The sequence below is a fragment of the Littorina saxatilis genome, linkage group LG9 (genome assembly GCF_037325665.1).
Source record: "Littorina saxatilis isolate snail1 linkage group LG9, US_GU_Lsax_2.0, whole genome shotgun sequence".
Lineage (NCBI taxonomy): Eukaryota > Metazoa > Mollusca > Gastropoda > Littorinimorpha > Littorinidae > Littorina > Littorina saxatilis.
This window is the reverse complement of record NC_090253.1, coordinates 49226253-49246960: the sequence shown is the minus strand read 5'-3', so window position 1 is coordinate 49246960 and position 20708 is coordinate 49226253. Positions and strand designations below refer to the sequence as shown.

Genomic DNA, 20708 nt, shown 5'->3' with positions numbered 1-20708 from the left:
ACTACCCTTCGACGACATCTGTGATGCTCGACAGTTTCTTGTTCACGCGAGTGCATAAATTAACCTAATTATTACATGGTGTTTGGTCGGAGTTCGATTCAACTGAGTGATTCCGGCCTCCATTTTGTTTTACACAAACTCATGATGATGTCTGACATAGTTTGCTAGTGACGTGTCTTTTAGTGCATGATGTGGTGATCTACCTGATCTAAATTTAGATCAAAAAATAGGTCAAGACCAGCCGGGTCCGAGTACGAAATTAATTCGCAAACAAAATCGCAGTTCTTGACTCTTTGGGTGCAAGTCAATGAAACTTGGTAGTTCTTCTAACGGACAGCTGCCTGAGGTATGACTAAGAGCCCCAGGGGCTCCGTGCACCTGAATTTGACAAGTTCAGTACCTTTAAGCTTTGTAACAACAGTTAGGTTTAGTAAACCAAGATAACATTTTATATGATAAAAGCAGCATGCGACATTCTCTTTGTTGTTGCTGTATGTTGTTGTTGATATTTTTTTGTTCATTGTGGTGGATTGGGATGAGTGTTTTAAAAGAGGCCAACCTGAGGTTCTGCATTTATGTGCTTGGGACCTTAATTCACAAAAATACTTTCTTAGAACTGCCAAAGAAAATAAATTTGATGTTGTGGTGAGAGAGGTTGTTGTTTATTTTGTCATCCATTTTCCTTCAAATATCATACATATATATACATGTATCACCACTCTGCCACTATGAGTATGATTTGATGGTTTTGTGTTTACCCGACACCAAAAATGTGAGTAACCTGTACTTTTGTTTTGAAAACCACAATTGCCTTTCATATGACAACACATTGCCTGTGTCTGCTACAGTGGAACACCCTCTTTAGACTTTATTTTGGAAAATAAGATCATAGAATTTCTCAGGGCATATATATACATGTTCAGACATTGTCGACAAGGAAATCTGAACAAAGCAAGGGCTGAAATGAGATTAGGAAAGGGGGGAGGGGGGGTGTCTGTAATAGGAAGGGGGCTGGAGGGGGAGGGGGGTCTAAAAGGGGTTCCACTGTAAATAGACGAGATTTCATACACGAGACAATGATTACAAATGCCAACAACTGAATGGGAAGTTAAAAATAGTATCTTGGTAAGTTTGAATCCACTTGCCACAAATTCCTCGACATTATTCATCGTATTGTAACCGAAGCAACCTTGTAGCAACCATATCGATATCCGGCGGACATATTGACTTATTGTCGGAATTTGGGGCGAGACTTTTGATTCAAAACGAACACAATGAGATTAGGTTTAAAAACATTCCTATAAAATAAACTCCATTAAATAGAGGAGCAATACTTGTGAGGCATAAACAGTGTTTAATGCCAAAAATGTCCCCCCCCCCAACCCCCAATATTTTGGACGTCAAGCGGGGTTTGCTTTTTACAGCGTTTCGGTTTTTCGTTACATCTGCAAAGTGGCCGACTGCGAACGTTATCAGTTCATTGGAATGACTCTCCAACAAAGTTAGCTACTGCGAGAGAGTAGGGAAGAGCGAACCTTTGCATACTAACCAGTCTAACCAGAGGTAAGTTTTCATGTTTCATTCTTTTATTTAGAGTTTGCTGTGTGTACTCGTTTGCCGCAATGTGTCACTCACTCTCTGTAGTCTGTCAGTGTCATGCGTCATTATCAACATCCTCAAAGAGTCTAACTCTAAGTCAAACCACAGGCAGAAGGTATCGTTCACTGGACCACTACTTTCATAGAAAGACTACAAGGTATTTCACTCAGCTTCGAGTCGTCTGTGTTCTTGGAGTCGCTTCCTGCGGACAATTTTTTTGTTCAAGACGGTTGGCCTCTTCCCACAGTCTGTGTAAGGTCAAATAAATACAGTTGAATGATTTTTTTAACTATATGTACCTTTAATTTTCAGCTGCCGTACGCTGCAGGTTGTTTCTTTTGACGAAGCAAAGATATATCTGTAAGGACACACTAAAAATCTCTCTGAAAAACCTTGATATTCAGTTCCAATAATGGCGTAGCATAAGCTATACTGGTGCCCAGACCGCGGAAAACAGAATAATCCACATTGCAGAGCAAAAGCGCACAATCCAGAAAACCAGGGCAGCCACAACCCCAACAGCTGAACACTCGCATGCGGAACGGGAATCCTGGCCCGGACAAGCTTATCAGTTATCTACTGGACAGACTAGAGATCCAAGCATACCATGAGCCTGCGGTCATCTTCCAAAACAAAGGACGAACAACATTTACAATGAAGGTAAATCTTCTGGTTGTTTATGTTGGAGCTACACATAGCTCATTGATTAACAACAATATGTGGAGACAAGTCTCACTGTATAACCATTGAGTGGCAAACATATGCTTGTGTATTTTATGAGTGGCACAATCCTGGTCAAAATTCAGTATGCTTCAGACAGTGATGCTTATCATATTGAACTAGGAAGATAGTGACTTTGCTGGTCATCATTGACATTGATCTAAATTAACCAATCAGTGCTTTATAACCAATTTTAAACTAGAACATTTGGAATTAATGGCGTTTAATTCAGAGGAATTTCTATCAATTTCCTCTCAACATCGTCAATTACTTAAGTTTGTGTGTAAGATAACCATAATTTTATTGTTTTGCTATACTAACTATCAATCACTGTAGTTTTATTTACTACGTTGTGTTGTGGTTTTTTTCAGGTATTATGTTCTAAACTTTGTTGCTTATTATTGTACTATCGTTTTAGGGTCACAGTTATTTTACAAATATCATCTTCTAGTTTTGGTTTTGTGCTCAGCTGTTAGTGTGCCTCGCATTTCTCGCTTAGGTTGTCTCCCCCTTTTTGTAAACTCATATTTTTTAATTAGCATTTTTGGTTATTTGGTACGTCTGGTCATCTTATAACAAAAATGTCATTGAACTGAAAAAAGAAATAATAACTTAGTTTCATATTTGAACATTTGGCAGTATGTTTCTTGTGAGCCAGAAAGATCTCACCAGGAACCCAACCTTTACCCAGTTAATTCTACACATTAAAATTTAAATGGAAAATTACGAAACACATAAGAACATGCAACTAAATACACACTGGCAGTACTTGTTATAGACAATCAATTGATATACGGTATACGACACGTCCTTGAAACACATAGAACAGTTCTCAAGAAAGAACATTGGCAATTTCCAGTCTTTTTTGTGTTGCAGACATGCAGTGATCACCACCACATTGACCTCCGTCCTCGTCTTCATCTTCACTCTCCGACAAGTCAATGTCGTCCTCGTCCACGCCATTTTCTATGATAAAGTTATGTAGGACACATGCTGAAAAAATTAACATTGGAACTTCACGGATGTTCGTCATCTTGAGATCCTTCAGTCTGCGGAATTTTCCTTTCAACAAACCAATAGCCCGCTCCACGTCAACTCTTGTCCTTGCCTGGGCTCTGTTGTAGGCAGTTTCCACAGGGGTCAGATGGCCGTTGTCGCGGAATGGAACCAGCAGGTACTTGCGGAGACTGAGGGTAGGCCGAGTCCCAGATCATATGGTACTCTGGAGGCAGCTTACTTGCGTCAGACTCCAACACTCCATGGAGATCTGAGTTGGGGAAAACTCGGCTGTCATGCACGGACCCAGTGTAACCCGTAAACACATCCAGAAAGAGGAGGTCTTTGTCGCATACAACCTGAAACAAGTCGCGTAAATCAATATAAAAATAATCTATCAGCCTGAAACTAAAAACCAACCACAACAGAGGCTACATGTATATCCTAATGCTTCGCTAGCCTAAACCATAAGACTGAGCTGAGCACAGCTCCTCTCTGCAGAACATGCGAATGAGGTGCCTACTGTCCCATATAATTCATTTATCATTGAGTGCATTTTCAGCGTAACCATGACATGCATATGAAATGATAACGAATAATATAAAAAAATCATGTCTTTGAAGCTGGTAAACATCCCCATTATCACACCGGGGACTGTGTTCCGCCTTATTTCAGCCGGGCTCGTTGTTACTCCGTTTTCGGCCAGGCTCAGTGTCACGCAAACGAAAGTGTCTTCATAAAAACACAAACTATGACTTTCACACTGATTTAAGCTAAAATTGATGAATGTCAGTAGAAAGAAGAATAATTGTTTTCTTTGTAGACAGCTAAAAACGTCTTTTGCTTACCTGGTTAATTGACAATAGCCGAATGGAAGGCATGCATGCGTTTTTTTTAGTGAAAAATGAAGGTTCAACGTACATTTCTCTCAAACATGGATTTGAACAACAAATATTCCTCTATTTTTACTATTTTGGGTAAAGCTATAATCATCTGTATCAATTGCGTGCTTCAATGCATCCTCACTATGTCATAAGAAGCAATCAAAACAAGCAAGTGGTGTACGTTTTGTTCTGCGCTGGGCCTCCTGCATTTTTGCACTGGGCTTGCTTTTGTTCTGGGTGTCCAGCGTGGAACAAAACTCGCCTGACATGGGTTTTGGTTTTACTTCTCGTGCCTCAACGCAGGTTCGGGAAAATGCATCAGCATAACAGCAAGAAACTATAGAACAAACTTATGATACAGAAAAACCATAACATGATACCATTGCTTATCATTTCTTCAGTTTGATCAGCTTTTTTGCCCAAAAAGCGACAACCCGCATGTATTTCAAGCCGATGGGGGTCACATAATAAACCTTGTCAGATAAAAATAACACCAATAGAGAGACAAATTACTTAGGTTAGTGCTAAAAACATCCGTTCCTGGAAATGAGTTTTTTTTTAGAAGACATAGTTTGTACTTTAGTGCAGACACTTACGTTTGCGTGACACCAAGCCCAGCTCAAAACGAAGTAACAACGAGCCCGGCTGAAATAAGGCGGAACACAGTCCCCGGTGTGATTATCCATGCTTAGTCAAGAAATGCTTGAACAAATTTTTAATAAATTTGATCAGAAAGTGCTGCCTCAACTTTCACTAAAAGTAAAAGCGGTATATGACATGTATCTAACAACAGGAAAAGAAAAGTCAGAGAAACGATGTGTAGGTACATTTTCATGATGGTTTTCTTCGAATAAATCCACACACCATCATAATTCATACTTGTCTGAACTCCCAATATCGGTTTAAACATTTTATATTTCTCACGTAAACCATCACAGATACTGTCAGGCTTTTACACACAGTACAAACACCCTTTCATTGAAACACTCACCCCTTGAGAACATAGGTGCTTTCCGTAAAAAGCGAGCAATTTTCACACAAAAATTGTTTTGCATGGTTTATCTTACCCCGGAGCCATCGACATCGTGAACTCTGTTATTCCACTTTCCCTTTTTGACAAAGCAGTCGTCAGGAATTTGAATGCGACTCGCTGTGAGCTTGTCTGCAATAGCACGTTATTATGTACCTCTGACTATGCACAAAACAAACGGCTGTGGTTCACAAGAACCCTCGTGATGACTTTTGACTATTCACAGGAACTGGCACACCTTACGTGAACCTGCTTCCGGGCGTTCCTTATTTTTTAACTTTAAATACTTCGAGTTTTAATGATCTTGTCTTGATGAAAAAATATTTATTTTATGAATGTTTGTGTAACACGCTGTCAATTTATTATTTAGATTTGAAAAGTTCGGTCTAGCGCCAAAACGCACCTCGGTCCGATTGTCTTGAAGACAATCCGCAACATTAAATCTTTGAAAATTACTCGCTCAGCCTCTTTACGTAGGGCACCTAGGATGTTCCCTTTGGTGAGCGTGATGGTTTACGGGAGGCGCACTTTGCCTTTAAATACTTGTCTTTAAATTCAAAGATTCAAATAGTGACTTAAAATTACAGTAGATTCCAATTATGAAATGACACTGCTAGTGTTACTCTAGTATTTCAATAGGGAATAAATACACAGGCACCATAATGGTCAGGTCCTCCAACCTTTCAGTTCTGCCAACATTAACAATCCACCTATCTGAAACAGAAAGTGATCAAATCTGTTACCTGGAGATGCATCGCTGGGAAACCAGCAGATGTACGCGTCGCTGTTCTCAACCCTGGTTCCTGGTATCTTTATGTAGGTCCCACCAATCGCTCCAACTACGCCGGGAAACCAGCTCTGGCTGCCCATTTCCCAGCTAATCGAGCCAGGTCACATCTTGGTGGCCACTGGATGACATCTCCTGTAAAGAACAGAAAATTGCATTAAAATATGCTGATCACAGTGTTAATTTTATTCAAAATTATCTGACAGTTTACCCATGTCTGTACTATTTACAATTAAAGTTACAGGTCTCCCAGTCCCAGCCACACGCCGGGGAAGTGTTACGACAGAAAAAATTGCCGTTTGTTACGATAGCATTCTGCAGTCCCATAGTCAACAAGGTTTCGAGCCCGAAAGGTGTGTAACTTCCAAACTAATAATTATTGTGGCGTAATTATCGAAGCCAGCAAAGTTTATTTGTTCTCAGCGGATTTATGATTGCATGAGGATTAACATGTTATCGATTTAATTTTTGAGGCTTCTGTTTTAGATTTGTGACAGTCGTATTTGTTGAAATTGTTTGATTTGGGGATTTCTTTTTAAATGGTGGAGATTACAAGAGGCTTGAAGCAACAACGGTCATTTGATCAGGTAATGTGATGTATCATAACTGAAATGCATCAATAGCAGTGTCCCAATATTCAAGTGTGTTTGTGTCATCGGCTGAGGAAAAGAGCATGTGTATTTTTTTGGTACGCGTCGCCGTGCTAGCAGTTACGACCGCCAGCGATGCACTGATACGGCCGCCCCACTTTTCTGTTACGACCGCCGACTGTTTCGGCTACGGCAGCCGGCACTCATTTTATTCGTTTAATAATGTTATTGCCAAAGTTTATGACAGTTTGCAAACAAATATGAACGGGTTTCACTGCACATCGGTTGTGCACCGTCGTGTTATCAGGAATTTTGATTCCCTGCCCTCTTTTATTTAATATCGCATTCGTCACAGTTTATATATCTAGAGTTCTACTTCCAGTTAAGCGTGCACATAGTTTCAACGGGCATGTACATATGACAAGTTCAAATGTCAATTGTCAAAATCAGTCGCTGAAAATCCAACTCGGTCTAAAAGACGGACACAAAGGAATCCCACTCACCAATTACTCGGGTGAGTCAGGGGGGAGATTGGGGTGGGGTGGGGGTTAATAACTAGGAGTCAAATTCAGATTAAAAAAAAGATTTGAACTGGGTATGCATTACTGTTGTCAATATTTTTGAAGAAGAAAAATGCCTCTCTACAAAACTTTGATTGTAATTAGTTACCTTGATGCGTCTATGAGTATGAGACACTGAACCGCCTAAATATCTTTCTTACCTGCACAATCTGTATATCCAGGACTTTCCCCAGTCCCTGTTCGATGAGAGTGTATGTGCCATATTTGGCACAGTGTCCTGGGCTATCTGACCGCCCATCACCAATCAGCTCTAGACTTCTTCCCTCGTCCTGAAGCTGCGAAATGAGCTCTGACTGCTCCCGTTTCCATTTTCTTTCCACTGTAGAAAAAATGAAGTGCCGCTGATGCCAGAAGAACGTGCTCTCCAAAATGTAACGCACATTGAGCAAGTAAAACAGCCGGAGAATTTTTTTCGGGCTGCAGCCAGAGAGCACAACAGCTGATGACAGGAGCAGGTTCCCGCAGGGCATCTGCTTTATGTACGGTTGGCTGGTCCACTCTCTGAAGAAACAGCACTTGGAGCAGTCTTGTCGGACGTGGATGCAAGATCCAACTGTCTTCGATATGAAGGCCTTCGCAGGGTGAGAGCATCGAGGACAACTCTCAAACAGCTGCATCAAGTTTGCCTGGAAGACAATGTACTTGTCTTCCAGGTCGGGGCTGGGTCTCGGCTCAGGGGCATTCCTAAAACACACAGGTTATACACTTTCTTAGCACATAAAGGGTTACTATGGAAACTACATGTGCCATACACAAGAACAAATTGTTTCACTGCTAGTGCTATGGATATAATTACTTCATGTTATACATGTCGCAATGACAGTGAAATCCAGTATAACAAAAACATTAAGATGAAATTAGCTTCTTACTTGTGATGAGAAATTAAGCTAAATAATGTCACAACAAAAATGTTTATTGACATGTTTTTGGTGTTTTCCCCCCATTTAATAGACAAAAAGGGGCTATGGCCAGTGAGATAAAGACCAGAGAGAGAAAGACAAAAACAAAGGACACAGTGATAGCAGCTAAAAATAGCTGACTGTCACCCAAAGTAACCCTTGACTTCTGTCTTACTTTTTAAAATGTAGAGAAGTAGATGTCTATTGAAAACTTACAAGAACTGCGGATCTTCTGGTTCACCTCCATCCTCGTCAGCAGGCTCGTCCTCTTCCGCAGCTGCAGCGCGCTGTCGTTCGCCTTTTCGTTCTTCTTTCCCCACACTCTCATCTGTAGAAGTTAGAACCGGCATTGCGTTTTAGAGGTGGGGCGTTGATCAGGTTGCATTGGATCCTGACATCCTTGGTTTCGGCAATGGCAGAAACATCTGAAGAACAAATGACATTGCTGATAATTGATAATTACAAAACAATGTACATTTCACTTCAATAACCGGAACAATGACAAGTTAATTTTAGTTTATTTATATTACTGTAACAAGCGGACTACTGATATTCATTTACAATACCATATAATCATACCTGTAAACTTAAATTAGGAACAGATTTTGGAATGTTGCATTTCTGCTGCAAAAGTAAACAGGAGTGAAGCGTGCAGTAAGAGGGATGTCGTTAGGCGTCGGACATCGGACATATATAACGATGAAAATCCCCAAATGTCCGATTCACATTGCCGCATGTCGGTCAGATGTCCTATCGTTTTAGCCTAAGCGTGGTCATTGTCCGATATGTACTCCATTCCTTCGGACAGCGCGATAATCGTTAATTTTCATTTCAAGATACAAATCTTCTAAAACACCGAACGCTCTCGTGTTCAGCTGACACTGAAGTTGCCAGTGCCGCGTGCGGATCTTTTCTTTTGTCGGGAATTCCCGAACCGTTTGTGGTATGCGCCGTTTGGGTATTTATACCGTCTCGGTGCAGCGCACTGATCTAAAAATAGTGGATTATTTTTAGATCAGTGCATGCTACAGGAGTACGGGAGACAACTCCAACTGACTAAATTTGTCGTCTGCTTTTGTTTTAGATATGAGACGAAGCACTGAATTATGCCGCTGGAAAAAAAAACTAAAGCCTGCAAAAGACCAGCATTAGATCAAACCGATCATTTTGTTTTTCAACTTTTATCCAAATCATGCCGTTTGTAATCAAAGTAAGAGCTCTGAAGTTGTCCATGTTGGTTTCTTTTTTGTGGTTTCTTTGAAACTAAACAAATACAACATTATACGCACACTGTGTTGATGTATTTACTATATTATGTGTGTGTTCTACAGCGCGCGTGTGTGTGGGCGCATGACTTTGGAACAATTCCATGGAATGTGTTATAAGCTGTTTGGCGTAAATTCATAATGTCCTATTACACTTTCTGAAAGCGGTCAAATGTCCTATTTATGCTGAAGAACTCAGGACATTTGTCCTATAGGTATGAATTTGTAGCAACATCCCTGCAGTATGTATAATAGTATATCAGACCAATTATATATATATAGCTCAGAATAGAGATATAAATGGCAAACTTTAAAACAATTCAAAAGAATATAAACGATAAGAAGACTGTTAATCTGAAAAGCTCACATTTATGTTTCCCTCGCAGTTTGATGTGCACTTGCACATGCTTGGATGCTGATGACGTGGCTGGTGGTACTTCTGGTTGTAGTTGATTCCCACGTTCCTGTTCATCCTCCTCTTGTAGCTGAAAAGCCTCCACATTGTCTTCGTCATCCACTTTGACATTCAGCGGGCAGTTGAAGTTTTGCTGCTGTAAAAGTAACAAATTGCATACTTATAAAACATCTAGTGAATACAAACAGCTCTTGATTTCCTTTTAATTTTACCGTACCCAACCAATTTTTACCAAGCCTATTTCAATTCTCACTGCCAATGCTAATTGCTATGGAGTACGTGTGACTGTGAGTGTCAAATACTGTAATTTTATAATCCCTCATTTCCTTTTATCTTCTTTAACCAAAGTTCACCTAGCCTACATCAATTTAACAAACCATATATATATTATATCACATATGTTCTGAAAAAGAGTGGCACTGGCACAAATTGACAAAACATATGGGGATCTAAATCAAACCAAAGCCGAACATCTGATGGGACAATAATGATACTGAACAGCTGACTGGCATGGTGACTTGTTTGAATTTGATGCCTGTGCATGGATAAACTGATTTGCAGAAAATGTTCCTTACAATTACATGAATGTATCACATCTATACTGATCTAGATGAATTTCCTGTCACTCACTCACTGTGACTAATCTAGTCTTTCTATGTAAGTATAGTGGTCCAGTGAACGATACCTTTGCCTGTGGTCAGTGTCACTCCCTGTCAGAGGAAGTGAAAAAACTTAGACTTACTCGTGTTGCGAAAAAAACAAAGTATTTAGTCTACACCCGAGAGAGCATTTTTGGAACAAACAGTGTAGAGTCAATATAGGGAGGACAGAGGACAGAGGAAATTTTAAGGCGACATCATAAGTTCTACCTCAGTACCTACCTCGCGTGCAATGGCCAATGTCGAGTTTCAACCGCGTAGTTCGTCGACGACACACTTCTTCTTAAAAGTCAGCAATTGACGACGTGGCGAAAATATTCTGACCGGGTTTATTTGCATTGGTAAACGAAAACGTAAGTGGTCCCGCGTTGATCATGATGTCACTTGTCGATTCCGGATGCGGTCTTCGAGTTTGGTTTCTCCGGTGATCTGTGTAACGTCTTTCGGTTCAGCACATACACGGAGGCAACTACTGTCAGTGTGTTCCAAGCTTTATTCATTTCTTAGCACATGTATGGTACATCGACCGAGATATTCTCCCGCATGGTGGGAAGTAACGTGCAGTGCGCATGTCCCGTGACGTATGCCCTTGTTACAATGCGCATGTCTGGCCTAGTGCCTTACTAAGCTCACTAATCGTGTCATCCCCCTTTCTCTACCGAATGCAAACAAATCAAATGTCCTACTCTCTCTAAATTATTCCTACCAAGTAATGGACAAATCATATGCAACCAACGTTGTTCCTACTTACAATTACCAAACTCTGAAACACATTTTTATCCACAACACCAATACAACATTCTTTATAACAACACCTGAGCCCGCTGTGGCTGTCTTCTTCGACACACCAGCATTGAGTTTGTCTCGTCAAAGTAGGCCTATCGAAATACGATCATGATAATCGGAGACGAGAGATGATGCATGCGTGTCTTCGTGTTTTCCAAGCCCTGAGACTTTCGCTGTGAACCGTGGGATCTTTTTCGTGCGCATGTGTGCAAATGGTAGGCGGTACCGAAGAAATCGAAAACACCTCCGAAAGTCACATGAACAGATACTCATTCAGCAACCACAGTCACCAAAATACCATCAAAATACAACAGATCAATTGGTCTAAGAGGACGTTAAACCCTAATAGTCAGTCAGTCAGTCTCTCTCTCTCTCTCTCAGTCTTTCTCCCTTTCTCTGTCTCTTTGTGTCCCTCTCTTTCTCTCCGCCCTTTCTTTGTGCCTCTTTGTGCCTCTCTATCTCCCTCTCCCTCTCTCTCTCTCTCTCGGCTCAGTCTCTCTCTCTCTCTCTCTCTCTCTCGGCTCTCTCTCTCTCTCTCTCTCTCTCTCTCTCTCTCTCTCTCTCTCTCTCTCTCTCTCTCTCTCTCTGTGCCTCTGTGTGCCTCTTTCTCTCTCCCCCTCTTTCTCTGCCTCTTGCGCCTTTCTCTTTGGTGTAACCAGGCTGTCGATGATTAAAGGAAATGGCACATAAACAACCTGTGCAACGTGTTATCAAGTAATTTACATTTGATGTCAAAACTCAAATATTATACGAAATCTGAAGCACTAAAATTGTTCGTTTTGTGCCTCTCTCTCTCTCTCTCTCTCTCTCTCTCTCTCTCTCTCTCTCTCTCTCTCTCTCTCTCTCTCTCTCTCTCTGTCTCTGTCTCTGTCTCTCTCTCTCTCCACCCTCTCTCTCTCTCTCTCTCTTTCTCTCTCTCTCCTACTATTTCTATCTCCCTCTGTGTGCCATCCCTCTCTCTCTCTCTTTCAGTCTCTGCGGTGTGCCTCTCTCTCTCTCTACCTCTTTGTGCTTCTCTCCCTCTCTCCTCTCTCTCTCTCTCTCTCTCTCTCTCTCTCTCTCTCTCTCTCTCTCTCTCTCTCTCTCTCTCTCTCCTTTAAACAGTATTTTATTCGTAAACAGACACACTCTCTCTTTAAATCAGTGGTGCTGTGTTTCTTGACTTTAAAAAAGCGTTTGATCTTATTGATCATTCAATTTTATTGAAGAAATTACAGTTGTATATCAGAAACAGTTCAGTGTGTAAATTTTTTGCTTCCTATTTACAGGACAGATCTCAATATACTGCCCTAAACTGTAAAATATATACTGAGGAGACTAGTGGGAAATGCGGGTTTTTTGCTGACGATTCTTCTCTTCATTCAGGTGGAAAGTCTGTTCCAGTATTAGAGTCCTCCCTTCAAACAGCTTCAAACGATGTAAATAACTGGTCTAGTGCCAATGCTATGCTTGTCCATCCAACAAAAACTAAAAGTATGGTAATTGCAACCAGACAAAAACATCAGATTTCTCCACTCAAACTAAATCTTACTATTGGTACGCAATCAATTGAACAAGTTCAACGGCATCGCGTTTTAGGGGTAATTATTGATTGTGAATTCAAGTGGCAGGCACAATTACAGCATATTTGAAAGAAAGTAGCCAAGAACGTTTTCCTCCTATCCAAGTTAAAGCAATTTACGGACAGAAGGACTCTGGAAATGTTCCACCATTCTCATGTAATGCATCACATCAATTATGTTTCGACGCTCTGGGATGGCAGCAGTGATGTCCACTTGAAAAAGTTAGACTCTCTATCGTCGCTCGGCTAAACTCATCGTAAAGGATAATGCCCCAACAGATATGAAATTAAAAATGCTTAACTTTCTTCCACAGGAAAAGCATCTCAAGTTAAACAAAGCCATTTTCATGCATAAATTGTATTACAGTAAAGTGCCGATTTACATTACATCATTATTTAACAAAGCTACCGACAGATATGGGTCGGTCAACTTGATCCCACCGATTCCACGAATTGACCTTTATAAGACCAGTTTTGCTTTTTCGGGTACATCAGTTTGGAATTCACTTCCATCATTCTTTAAGCACTTAAAGTCATTAAAAAGTTTTAATAAATGTGTCAAAAACACTTAATGTCTGAGTAGTTTAACGCGTTTTGATTTACCACACTTAGTATTACGCCAAAGATATGCTGTGCATTGTATAGGCCCCTATTCTGAACATATTTTTGTTGTACTATTGCTACATGTTCGATTGCTACCAGCTTGTACTTATAATTACTTGCATAGTATGCATTTGATTTTATGAATAACCACGTGCACATATGTATGCTCTTCATGCCTCATCTTCATCATCATCATCATCATCATCATCATCATCATCATCATCATCAACATCATCGTCATCTTTATCATCACGTGTTGAAGTTTTCTGACCTCCTTTTGTTGGTAAACTTTTTAACATTTTAATTTTTAATTTTTCAATTTTATCATTGTGTGTCTGTGGGTCCCAAGGACAGATTGTAAGAAAAGGCGTAGCCTTAAATCTGAATCCTTGTTAAATAAAGTTCAATTCAATTCAATTCAATTCACTACCTGTTTCTCTCTCTCTTTGCCTCTTTGTGCTTCTCTGTCCCACCCTCTCTCTCTCTCTCTTTTCTCTCTTTGTGATTCTCTCTTTCTCTCTCTCTACCTGTCTCTCTCTCTCTCTCTCTCTCTCTCTCTCTCTCTCTTTGCCTCTTTGTGCTTCTCTCTCTCTCTCTCTCTCTCTCTCTCTCTCTCTCTCTCTCTCTCTCTCTCTCTCTGCCTCTGTGTGCCTCTCTCTCTGTGCCTCATTGTGCATCTCTCTCTCCACCCCCCCTCTCTCTCTCCCTCTCTCTGCTTCTTTATGTCTCTCTCTCTCTCTCCCTCTCTCTGCTTCTTTATGTCTCTCTCTCTCTCTGTCTCTCTCTGTCTCTCTCTCTCTCTCTCTCTCTCTCTCCCTCTCTGTGTGAATGTTTGTGCCCCCCTCTCTCTCTCTCTCTCTCTTTCTCTCTCTGTCTCTGTGTGCCTCTCTCTCTCTCCTTCTCTCTCTCCTGAGCGTATAAGAATGTCCATGTGTGCGATGTGTAATTGAGACATGGATGTGTTCATGTCTGAATGCGTAAGCACAATGCAAGGTATGGCCAGAGAGGTATGTGGGAGGTGTTTTTATAACCTGCCCTGTTATATAGTGCTATATGTCTTATGTAAAATCAATGTCTTGTTTGTATTATTGTTATGTACCACGCCTGAATTTCTCTATGAGATAATAAAGTATTCTTATTCTTATTCTTATTCTTATTCCTTCTCTCTGTCTCTGCCTCTTTGTTCCTCTCTCTCTCACTTCCTCTCTCTCCTTCTCTGCCTCTTTGTGCCCCTCTTTCTCTCTCTCTCTCTCTCTCTCTCTCTCTCTCTCTCTCTCTCTCTCTCTCTCTCTCTCTCTCCCTCTCTCCCTCCGTCTCTCTCTCTGTGCCTCTGTGTGCCTCTCTCTCTCCCCCCCTCTTTCTCTGCCTCTTTGTGCCCCTCTTTTTGGTGTAACTGTCGACGATTAAAGGAAATGGCATACGTAAAATAAGTATCTTTACTATGGCCAAAAGAAAAACTGACCTTAAATCGATCTTTTTTTGATCGTAAGATTTCTATGCGGATCTTTCAAATGTATGTTTGTCTCGATCACGCGGTATCCGTCTGGGGTAATCGATATAAAAACAAAGTAATAAATCTCAATCTTAGCTTTGGCTTATTTATTTGTCATCACTATATCAAAAGCGCTTTGAACTTCGGATAAGGCGCTATATAAATAAAGAGAATTATAAAAGAGAATAAAAATGCGGTGACGATGCCCCCAACAGACAGAATTTAAATGAATTGAATTGAATTACAATCTTTTTAAAAAAAATCGATTAATGGGGGGTTTTCCCGCGCAAACTTCATCAGAGAAGAGACAATGAAACAGGATCGCCGCTTTTGAATTTCCTATTTTCTGTGTAATTTTTTCCACACGTACTTAACTTATTCAGATCTGAGATGCCGATGAGTATGTCACATCGGCTGTTTCCTGAGTCGTAAATGATTAAGTGGCCCAATGCTTGGTGGTCTGCTCTTTTGTCGCGGCTTGTGAAAGGACACTGTCGCGACCAGCTTCCACTTAATACTTGTCAAGAGCGAGATGATTTTCAGTAAACGCGTGTGATCTTCAAAGCTGCGCGTTTTCAACACCTACCCGCCACATTGCGCAATACAGCCATAAACAGAATCCGAACCATCCGATGTTGAGAATGAACGAAACCTTGACATTTATGAGAAAATCAATTTGGATGAGAGTGATCAAAATTATGCGAGTCAGCAATCTGTTCTGTTCTGTTCTGTTCTGTTCGTCTGTCTGTCTGTCTGTCTGTCTGTCTGTCTGTCTGTCTCTCTCTCTCTCTCTCTCTCTCTCTCTCTCTCTCTCTCTCTCTCTCTCTCTCTTTCTCTCTCAGTCTCTCTCTTTCTCTCTCTGTCTCTCTCTTTCTCTCTCTCTCTCTCTCTCTCTCTCTCTCTCTCTCTCTTTCCTTCTCTCTCTCTGTCTGTCTGTCTGTCTGACTGTCTGTCTCTCTCTCTCTCTCTCTCTCTCTCTCTCTCTCTCTCTCTCTCTCTCTCTCTCTCTGTCTCGCTCTTTTTACATTTAGTCAAGTTTTGACAAAATGTTTTAACGTAGAGGGGGGAATCGAGACGGGGGTCGTGGTGTATGTGCGTGTGTGTGTGTCTGTGTGTGTGTGTAAACTACTGGACCGATCTTTATGAAATTTGACATGAGAGTTCCTGGGTATGATATCCTCAGACGGTTTTTTCATTTTTTTGATAAATGTCTTTGATGACGTCATATCCGGCTTTTCGTGAAAGTTGAGGCGGCACTGTCACGCTCTCATTTTTCAACCAAATTGGTTGAAATTTTGGTCAAGTAATCTCCGACGAAGCCCGGACTTCGGTATTGCATTTCAGCGTGGTGGCTTAAAAATTAATTAATGACTTTGGTCATTAAAAATCTGAAAATTGTAAAAAACATTATTTTTTTTATAAAACGATCCAAATTTACGTTTATCTTATTCTCCATCATTTGCTGATTCCAAAAACATATAAATATGTTATATTTGGATTAAAAACAAGCTCTGAAAATTAAATATATAAAAATTATTATCAAAATTAAATTGTCGAAATCAATTTAAAAACACTTTCATCTTATTCCTTGTTGGTTCCTGATTCCAAAAACATATAGATATGATATGTTTGGATTAAAAACACGCTCAGAAAGTTAAAACGAAGAGAGGTACAGAAAAGCGTGCTATCCTTCCCAGCGCAACTACTACCCCGCTCTTCTTGTCAATTTCATGCCTATGCCGTGAGCGGTGGACTGACGATGCTACGAGTATACGGTCTTGCTGCGTTGCATTGCGTTCAGTTTCATTCTGTGAGTTCGACAGCTACTTGACTAAATGTTGTATTTTCGCCTTACGCGACTTGTTGTTTGTTTGTACTTGAAGTTCTGATTTTGCGCTCGTATGTGGAAACCTAGGGATTGTTCACTGAGATAAGAACAAAAATCTTGAACCTGTGACTATTAGTTGATTATTACCCGTGCAGTTTGGTAAAAACGAGTTTCTTTACTATGGCCAAAAGAAAAACTGACCTAAATTCAATCTTTTTATATTTAGTCAAGTTTTGACTAAATATTTTAACATCGAGGGGGAATCGAAACGAGGGTCGTGGTGTATGTGTGTCTGTCTGTCTGTGCGTGTGTGTGTGTGTGTGTGTGTAGAGCGATTCAGACTAAACTACTTGACCGATCTTTATGAAATTTGACATGAGAGTTCCTGGGTATGAAATCCCCGAACGTTTTTTTCATTTTTTTGATAAATGTCTTTGAAGACGTCATATTCGGCTTTTCGTGAATGTTGAGGCGGCACTGTCACGCCCTCATTTTTCAACCAAATTGGTTGAAATTTTGGTCAAGTAATCCTCGACGAAGCCCGGACTTCGGTATTGCATTTCAGCTTGGTGGCTTAAAAATTAATTAATGACTTTGGTCATTAAAAATCTGAAAATTGTAAAAAAAAATAAAAATTTATAAAACGATCCAAATTTACGTTTATCTTATTCTCCATCATTTGCTGATTCCAAAAACATATAAATATGTTATATTTGGATTAAAAACAAGCTCTGAAAATTAAATATATAAAAATTATTATCAAAATTAAATTGTCGAAATCAATTTAAAAACACTTTCATCTTATTCCTTGTTGGTTCCTGATTCCAAAAACATATAGATATGATATGTTTGGATTAAAAACACGCTCAGAAAGTTAAAACGAAGAGAGGTACAGAAAAGCGTGCTATCCTTCCCAGCGCAACTACTACCCCGCTCTTCGTGTCAATTTCATGCCAAGTTTCAAGTTTCAAGTTTATTGGTCCATAACCCATGGGGGCATTTTGAACAATAAATACAATCAATATAAATATGTTATATTCGGATTAAAAACAAGCTCTGAAAATTAAATATATAAAAATTATAATCAAAATTAAATTGTCCAAATCAATTTAAAAACACTTTCATCTTATTCCTTGTCGGTTCCTGATTCCAAAAACATATAGATATGATATGTTTGGATTAAAAACACGCTCAGAAAGTTAAAACAAAGAGAGGTACAGAAAAGCGTGCTATCCTTCTTAGCGCAACTACTACCCCGCTCTTCTTGTCAATTTCACTGCCTTTGGCTGCCATGAGCGGTGGACTGACGATGCTACGAGTATACGGTCTTGCTGAAAAATGGCAGCTACTTGACTAAATATTGTATTTTCGCCTTACGCGACTTGTTACATTTAGTCAAGTTTTTACTAAATGTTTTAACGTAGAGGGGGGAATCGAGACGAGGGTCGTGGTGTATGTGCGTGTGTCTGGGTGTGTGTGTGTGTGTGTGGAGAGCGATTCAGACTAAACTACTGAACCGATCTTTATAAAATTTGACATAAGAGTTCCTGGGTATGAAATCCTCGAACGTTTTTTTCATTTTTTGGATAAATGTCTTTGATGACGTCATATCCGGCTTTTCGTGAAAGTTGAGGCGGCACTGTCACGCCCTCATTTTTCAACCAAATTGGTTGAAATTTTGGTCAAGTAATCTTCGACAAAGCCCGGACTTTGGTATTGCATTTCAGCTTGGTGGCTTAAAAATTAATTAATGACTTTGGTCATTAAAAATCTGAAAATTGTAAAAAAAAAATAAAAATTTATAAAACGATCCAAATTTACGTTCATCTTATTCTCCATCATTTTCTCATTCCAAAAACATATAAATATGTTACATTTGGATTAAAAACAAGCTCTGAAAATTAAATATATAAAAATTATTATCAAAATTAAATTGTCGAAATCAATTTAAAAACACTTTCATCTTATTCCTTGTCGGTTCCTGATTCCAAAAACATATAGATATGATATGTTTGGATTAAAAACACGCTCAGAAAGTTAAAACAAAGAGAGGTACAGAAAAGCGTGCTATCCTTCTTAGCGCAACTACTACCCCGCTCTTCTTGTCAATTTCACTGCCTTTGCCATGAGCGGTGGACTGACGATGCTAAGAGTATACGGTCTTGCTGAAAAATGGCATTGCGTTCAGTTTCATTCTGTGAGTTCGACAGCTACTTGACTAAATGTTGTATTTTCGCCTTACGCGACTTGTTTATCATTAGATTTCTATGCGGATCTGTCAAATGTATGATGGTCTCAATCACGCGGTACATGATATATCTTGATCTAGTGGACAGTTTTAACCACATCGTTTATTTGCCGCTCCAATTGAGTTTCCTTAATGTTCTTTCTTTTCCCATGTCACGCATAAGCATGGCCATTGTTTTTGAAGGTCCTTTATCCGTCCGGGGTAATCAATATAAAAAAGAAAGTAATTAATCTCAATCTTAGCGTTTGCTTATTTATTTGTCATTACTATATCATTTTGTATGCAACGACGATGCCCTCAACAGACCAAGCATCGAGTATCGTTGACATTTGTTTGTTTTATCAATACATACAAGGTGCAGTCATAGTATTGGTTTGTTTTTACATATTTTAGTCAAGTTTTGACTAAATGTTTTAACATAGAGGGGGAATCGAAACGAGGGTCGTGGTGTATGTGTGTGTGTGCGTGCGTGCGTGTAGAGCGATTCAGACCAAACTACTGGACCGATCTTTATGAAATTTTCCATGAGAGTTCCTGGGATTAATATCCCCGAACGTTGTTTTCGTTTTTTTGATAAATGTCTTTGATGACGTCATATCCGGTTTTTCGTGAAAGTTGAGGCGGCACTGTCACGCTCTCATTTTTCAACCAAATTGGTTGAAATTTTCGTCAAGTAGACTTCGACGAAGCCCGGACTTCGGTATTGCATTTCAGCTTGGTGGCTTAAAAATTAATTAATGACTTTGGTCATTACAAATCGGAAAATTGTAAAAAATATATTTTTTTTATAAAACGATTCAAATTTACGATCATCTTATTCTCCATCATTTTCTGATTCCAAAAACATATAAATATGTTATATTTAGATTAAAAACAAGCTCTGAAAATTAAAAATATAAAAATTATTATCAAAATTAAATTGTCTAAATCAATTTAAAAACACTTTCATCTTATTCCTTGTCGGTTCCTGATTCCAAAAACATATAGATATGATATGTTTGGATTAAAAACACGCTCAGGAAGTTAAAACGAAGAGAGGTACAGAAAAGCGTGCTAACCTTCTCAGCGCAACTACTAAACCGCTCTTCTTGTCAATTTCACTGCCTTTGCCATGAGCGGTGGATTGACGATGCTACGAGTATACGGTCTTGCTGAAAAATTGCATTGCGTTCCGTTTCATTCTGTGAGTTCGACAGCTACTGGACTAAATGTTGTATTTTCGCCTTACGCGACTTGTTGTTTGTTGTTGTTGTTGTTGTTGTTGTTTTTGTTCTTTCAAAACGTGACATTTATGTACAATGATTGTTTTGTGTTGTGTTGTTATGTTGGTGCAACTGTGATTCTTTATGCTCGTAGAGGAACTAAAAATTTAAATGAATTGAATTAGAATTTTTAAACACAAAATTCGATAAAAAAAAATTTAAAAAAATCCGTGCAAACTTCGGCAGAGAAGAGACAATGACAGGATCGCCGCCTTTGAATTTCCTATTTTCTGTGTAATTTTTTCCACACGTGCTTAACTTATTCAGATCTGAGATGCCGGTGAGTATGTCACATCGGCTGTTCCCTGAGTCGTAAATGATTAAGTGGCCCAATGCTTGGTGGTCTGCTCTTCTGTCGTGCGGCTTATGAAAGCGACACTGTCGCGACCAGCTTCCACTTAATACTTGTCAAGAGCGAAATGTTTTTCAGAAAACGCGTGTGATCTTCGAAGCTGCGCGTTTTCAACACCTACCCGCCACATTGCGCAATACAGCCATAAACA

At 39.7% G+C, this 20708-nt stretch overlaps 1 protein-coding gene and 1 long non-coding RNA gene across 3 annotated transcripts; one reads left to right on the top strand and one right to left on the bottom strand.

The window, feature by feature from the left end:
* The first annotated feature begins 1987 nt into the window (after nucleotides 1–1987).
* LOC138976307 (uncharacterized) lies at nucleotides 1988–3694 on the top strand. Its single transcript, XR_011458942.1, has 2 exons — nucleotides 1988–2259; nucleotides 3196–3694. It is a non-coding gene; the product is annotated as an uncharacterized lncRNA (long non-coding RNA).
* On the bottom strand, nucleotides 2261–11586 carry LOC138976306 (uncharacterized). 2 transcript variants are annotated; one of them, XM_070349155.1, is made up of 6 exons: nucleotides 10648–11586; nucleotides 9719–9902; nucleotides 8303–8511; nucleotides 7328–7871; nucleotides 5973–6151; nucleotides 2261–3674 (listed from the first exon to the last, which is right to left on the bottom strand). In XM_070349155.1, exons 3-5 carry the CDS (start codon nucleotides 8434–8436, stop codon nucleotides 6107–6109), a joined length of 723 nt encoding a protein of 240 aa, XP_070205256.1. In that variant the 5' UTR covers nucleotides 8437–8511; nucleotides 9719–9902; nucleotides 10648–11586; the 3' UTR covers nucleotides 2261–3674; nucleotides 5973–6106. The 2 variants fall into 2 exon arrangements, with proteins under 2 accessions (XP_070205256.1, XP_070205258.1); XM_070349157.1 differs by lacking the exon at nucleotides 10648–11586 and having other exon boundaries at nucleotides 9719–10641.
* Nucleotides 11587–20708: the final 9122 nt, after the last annotated feature.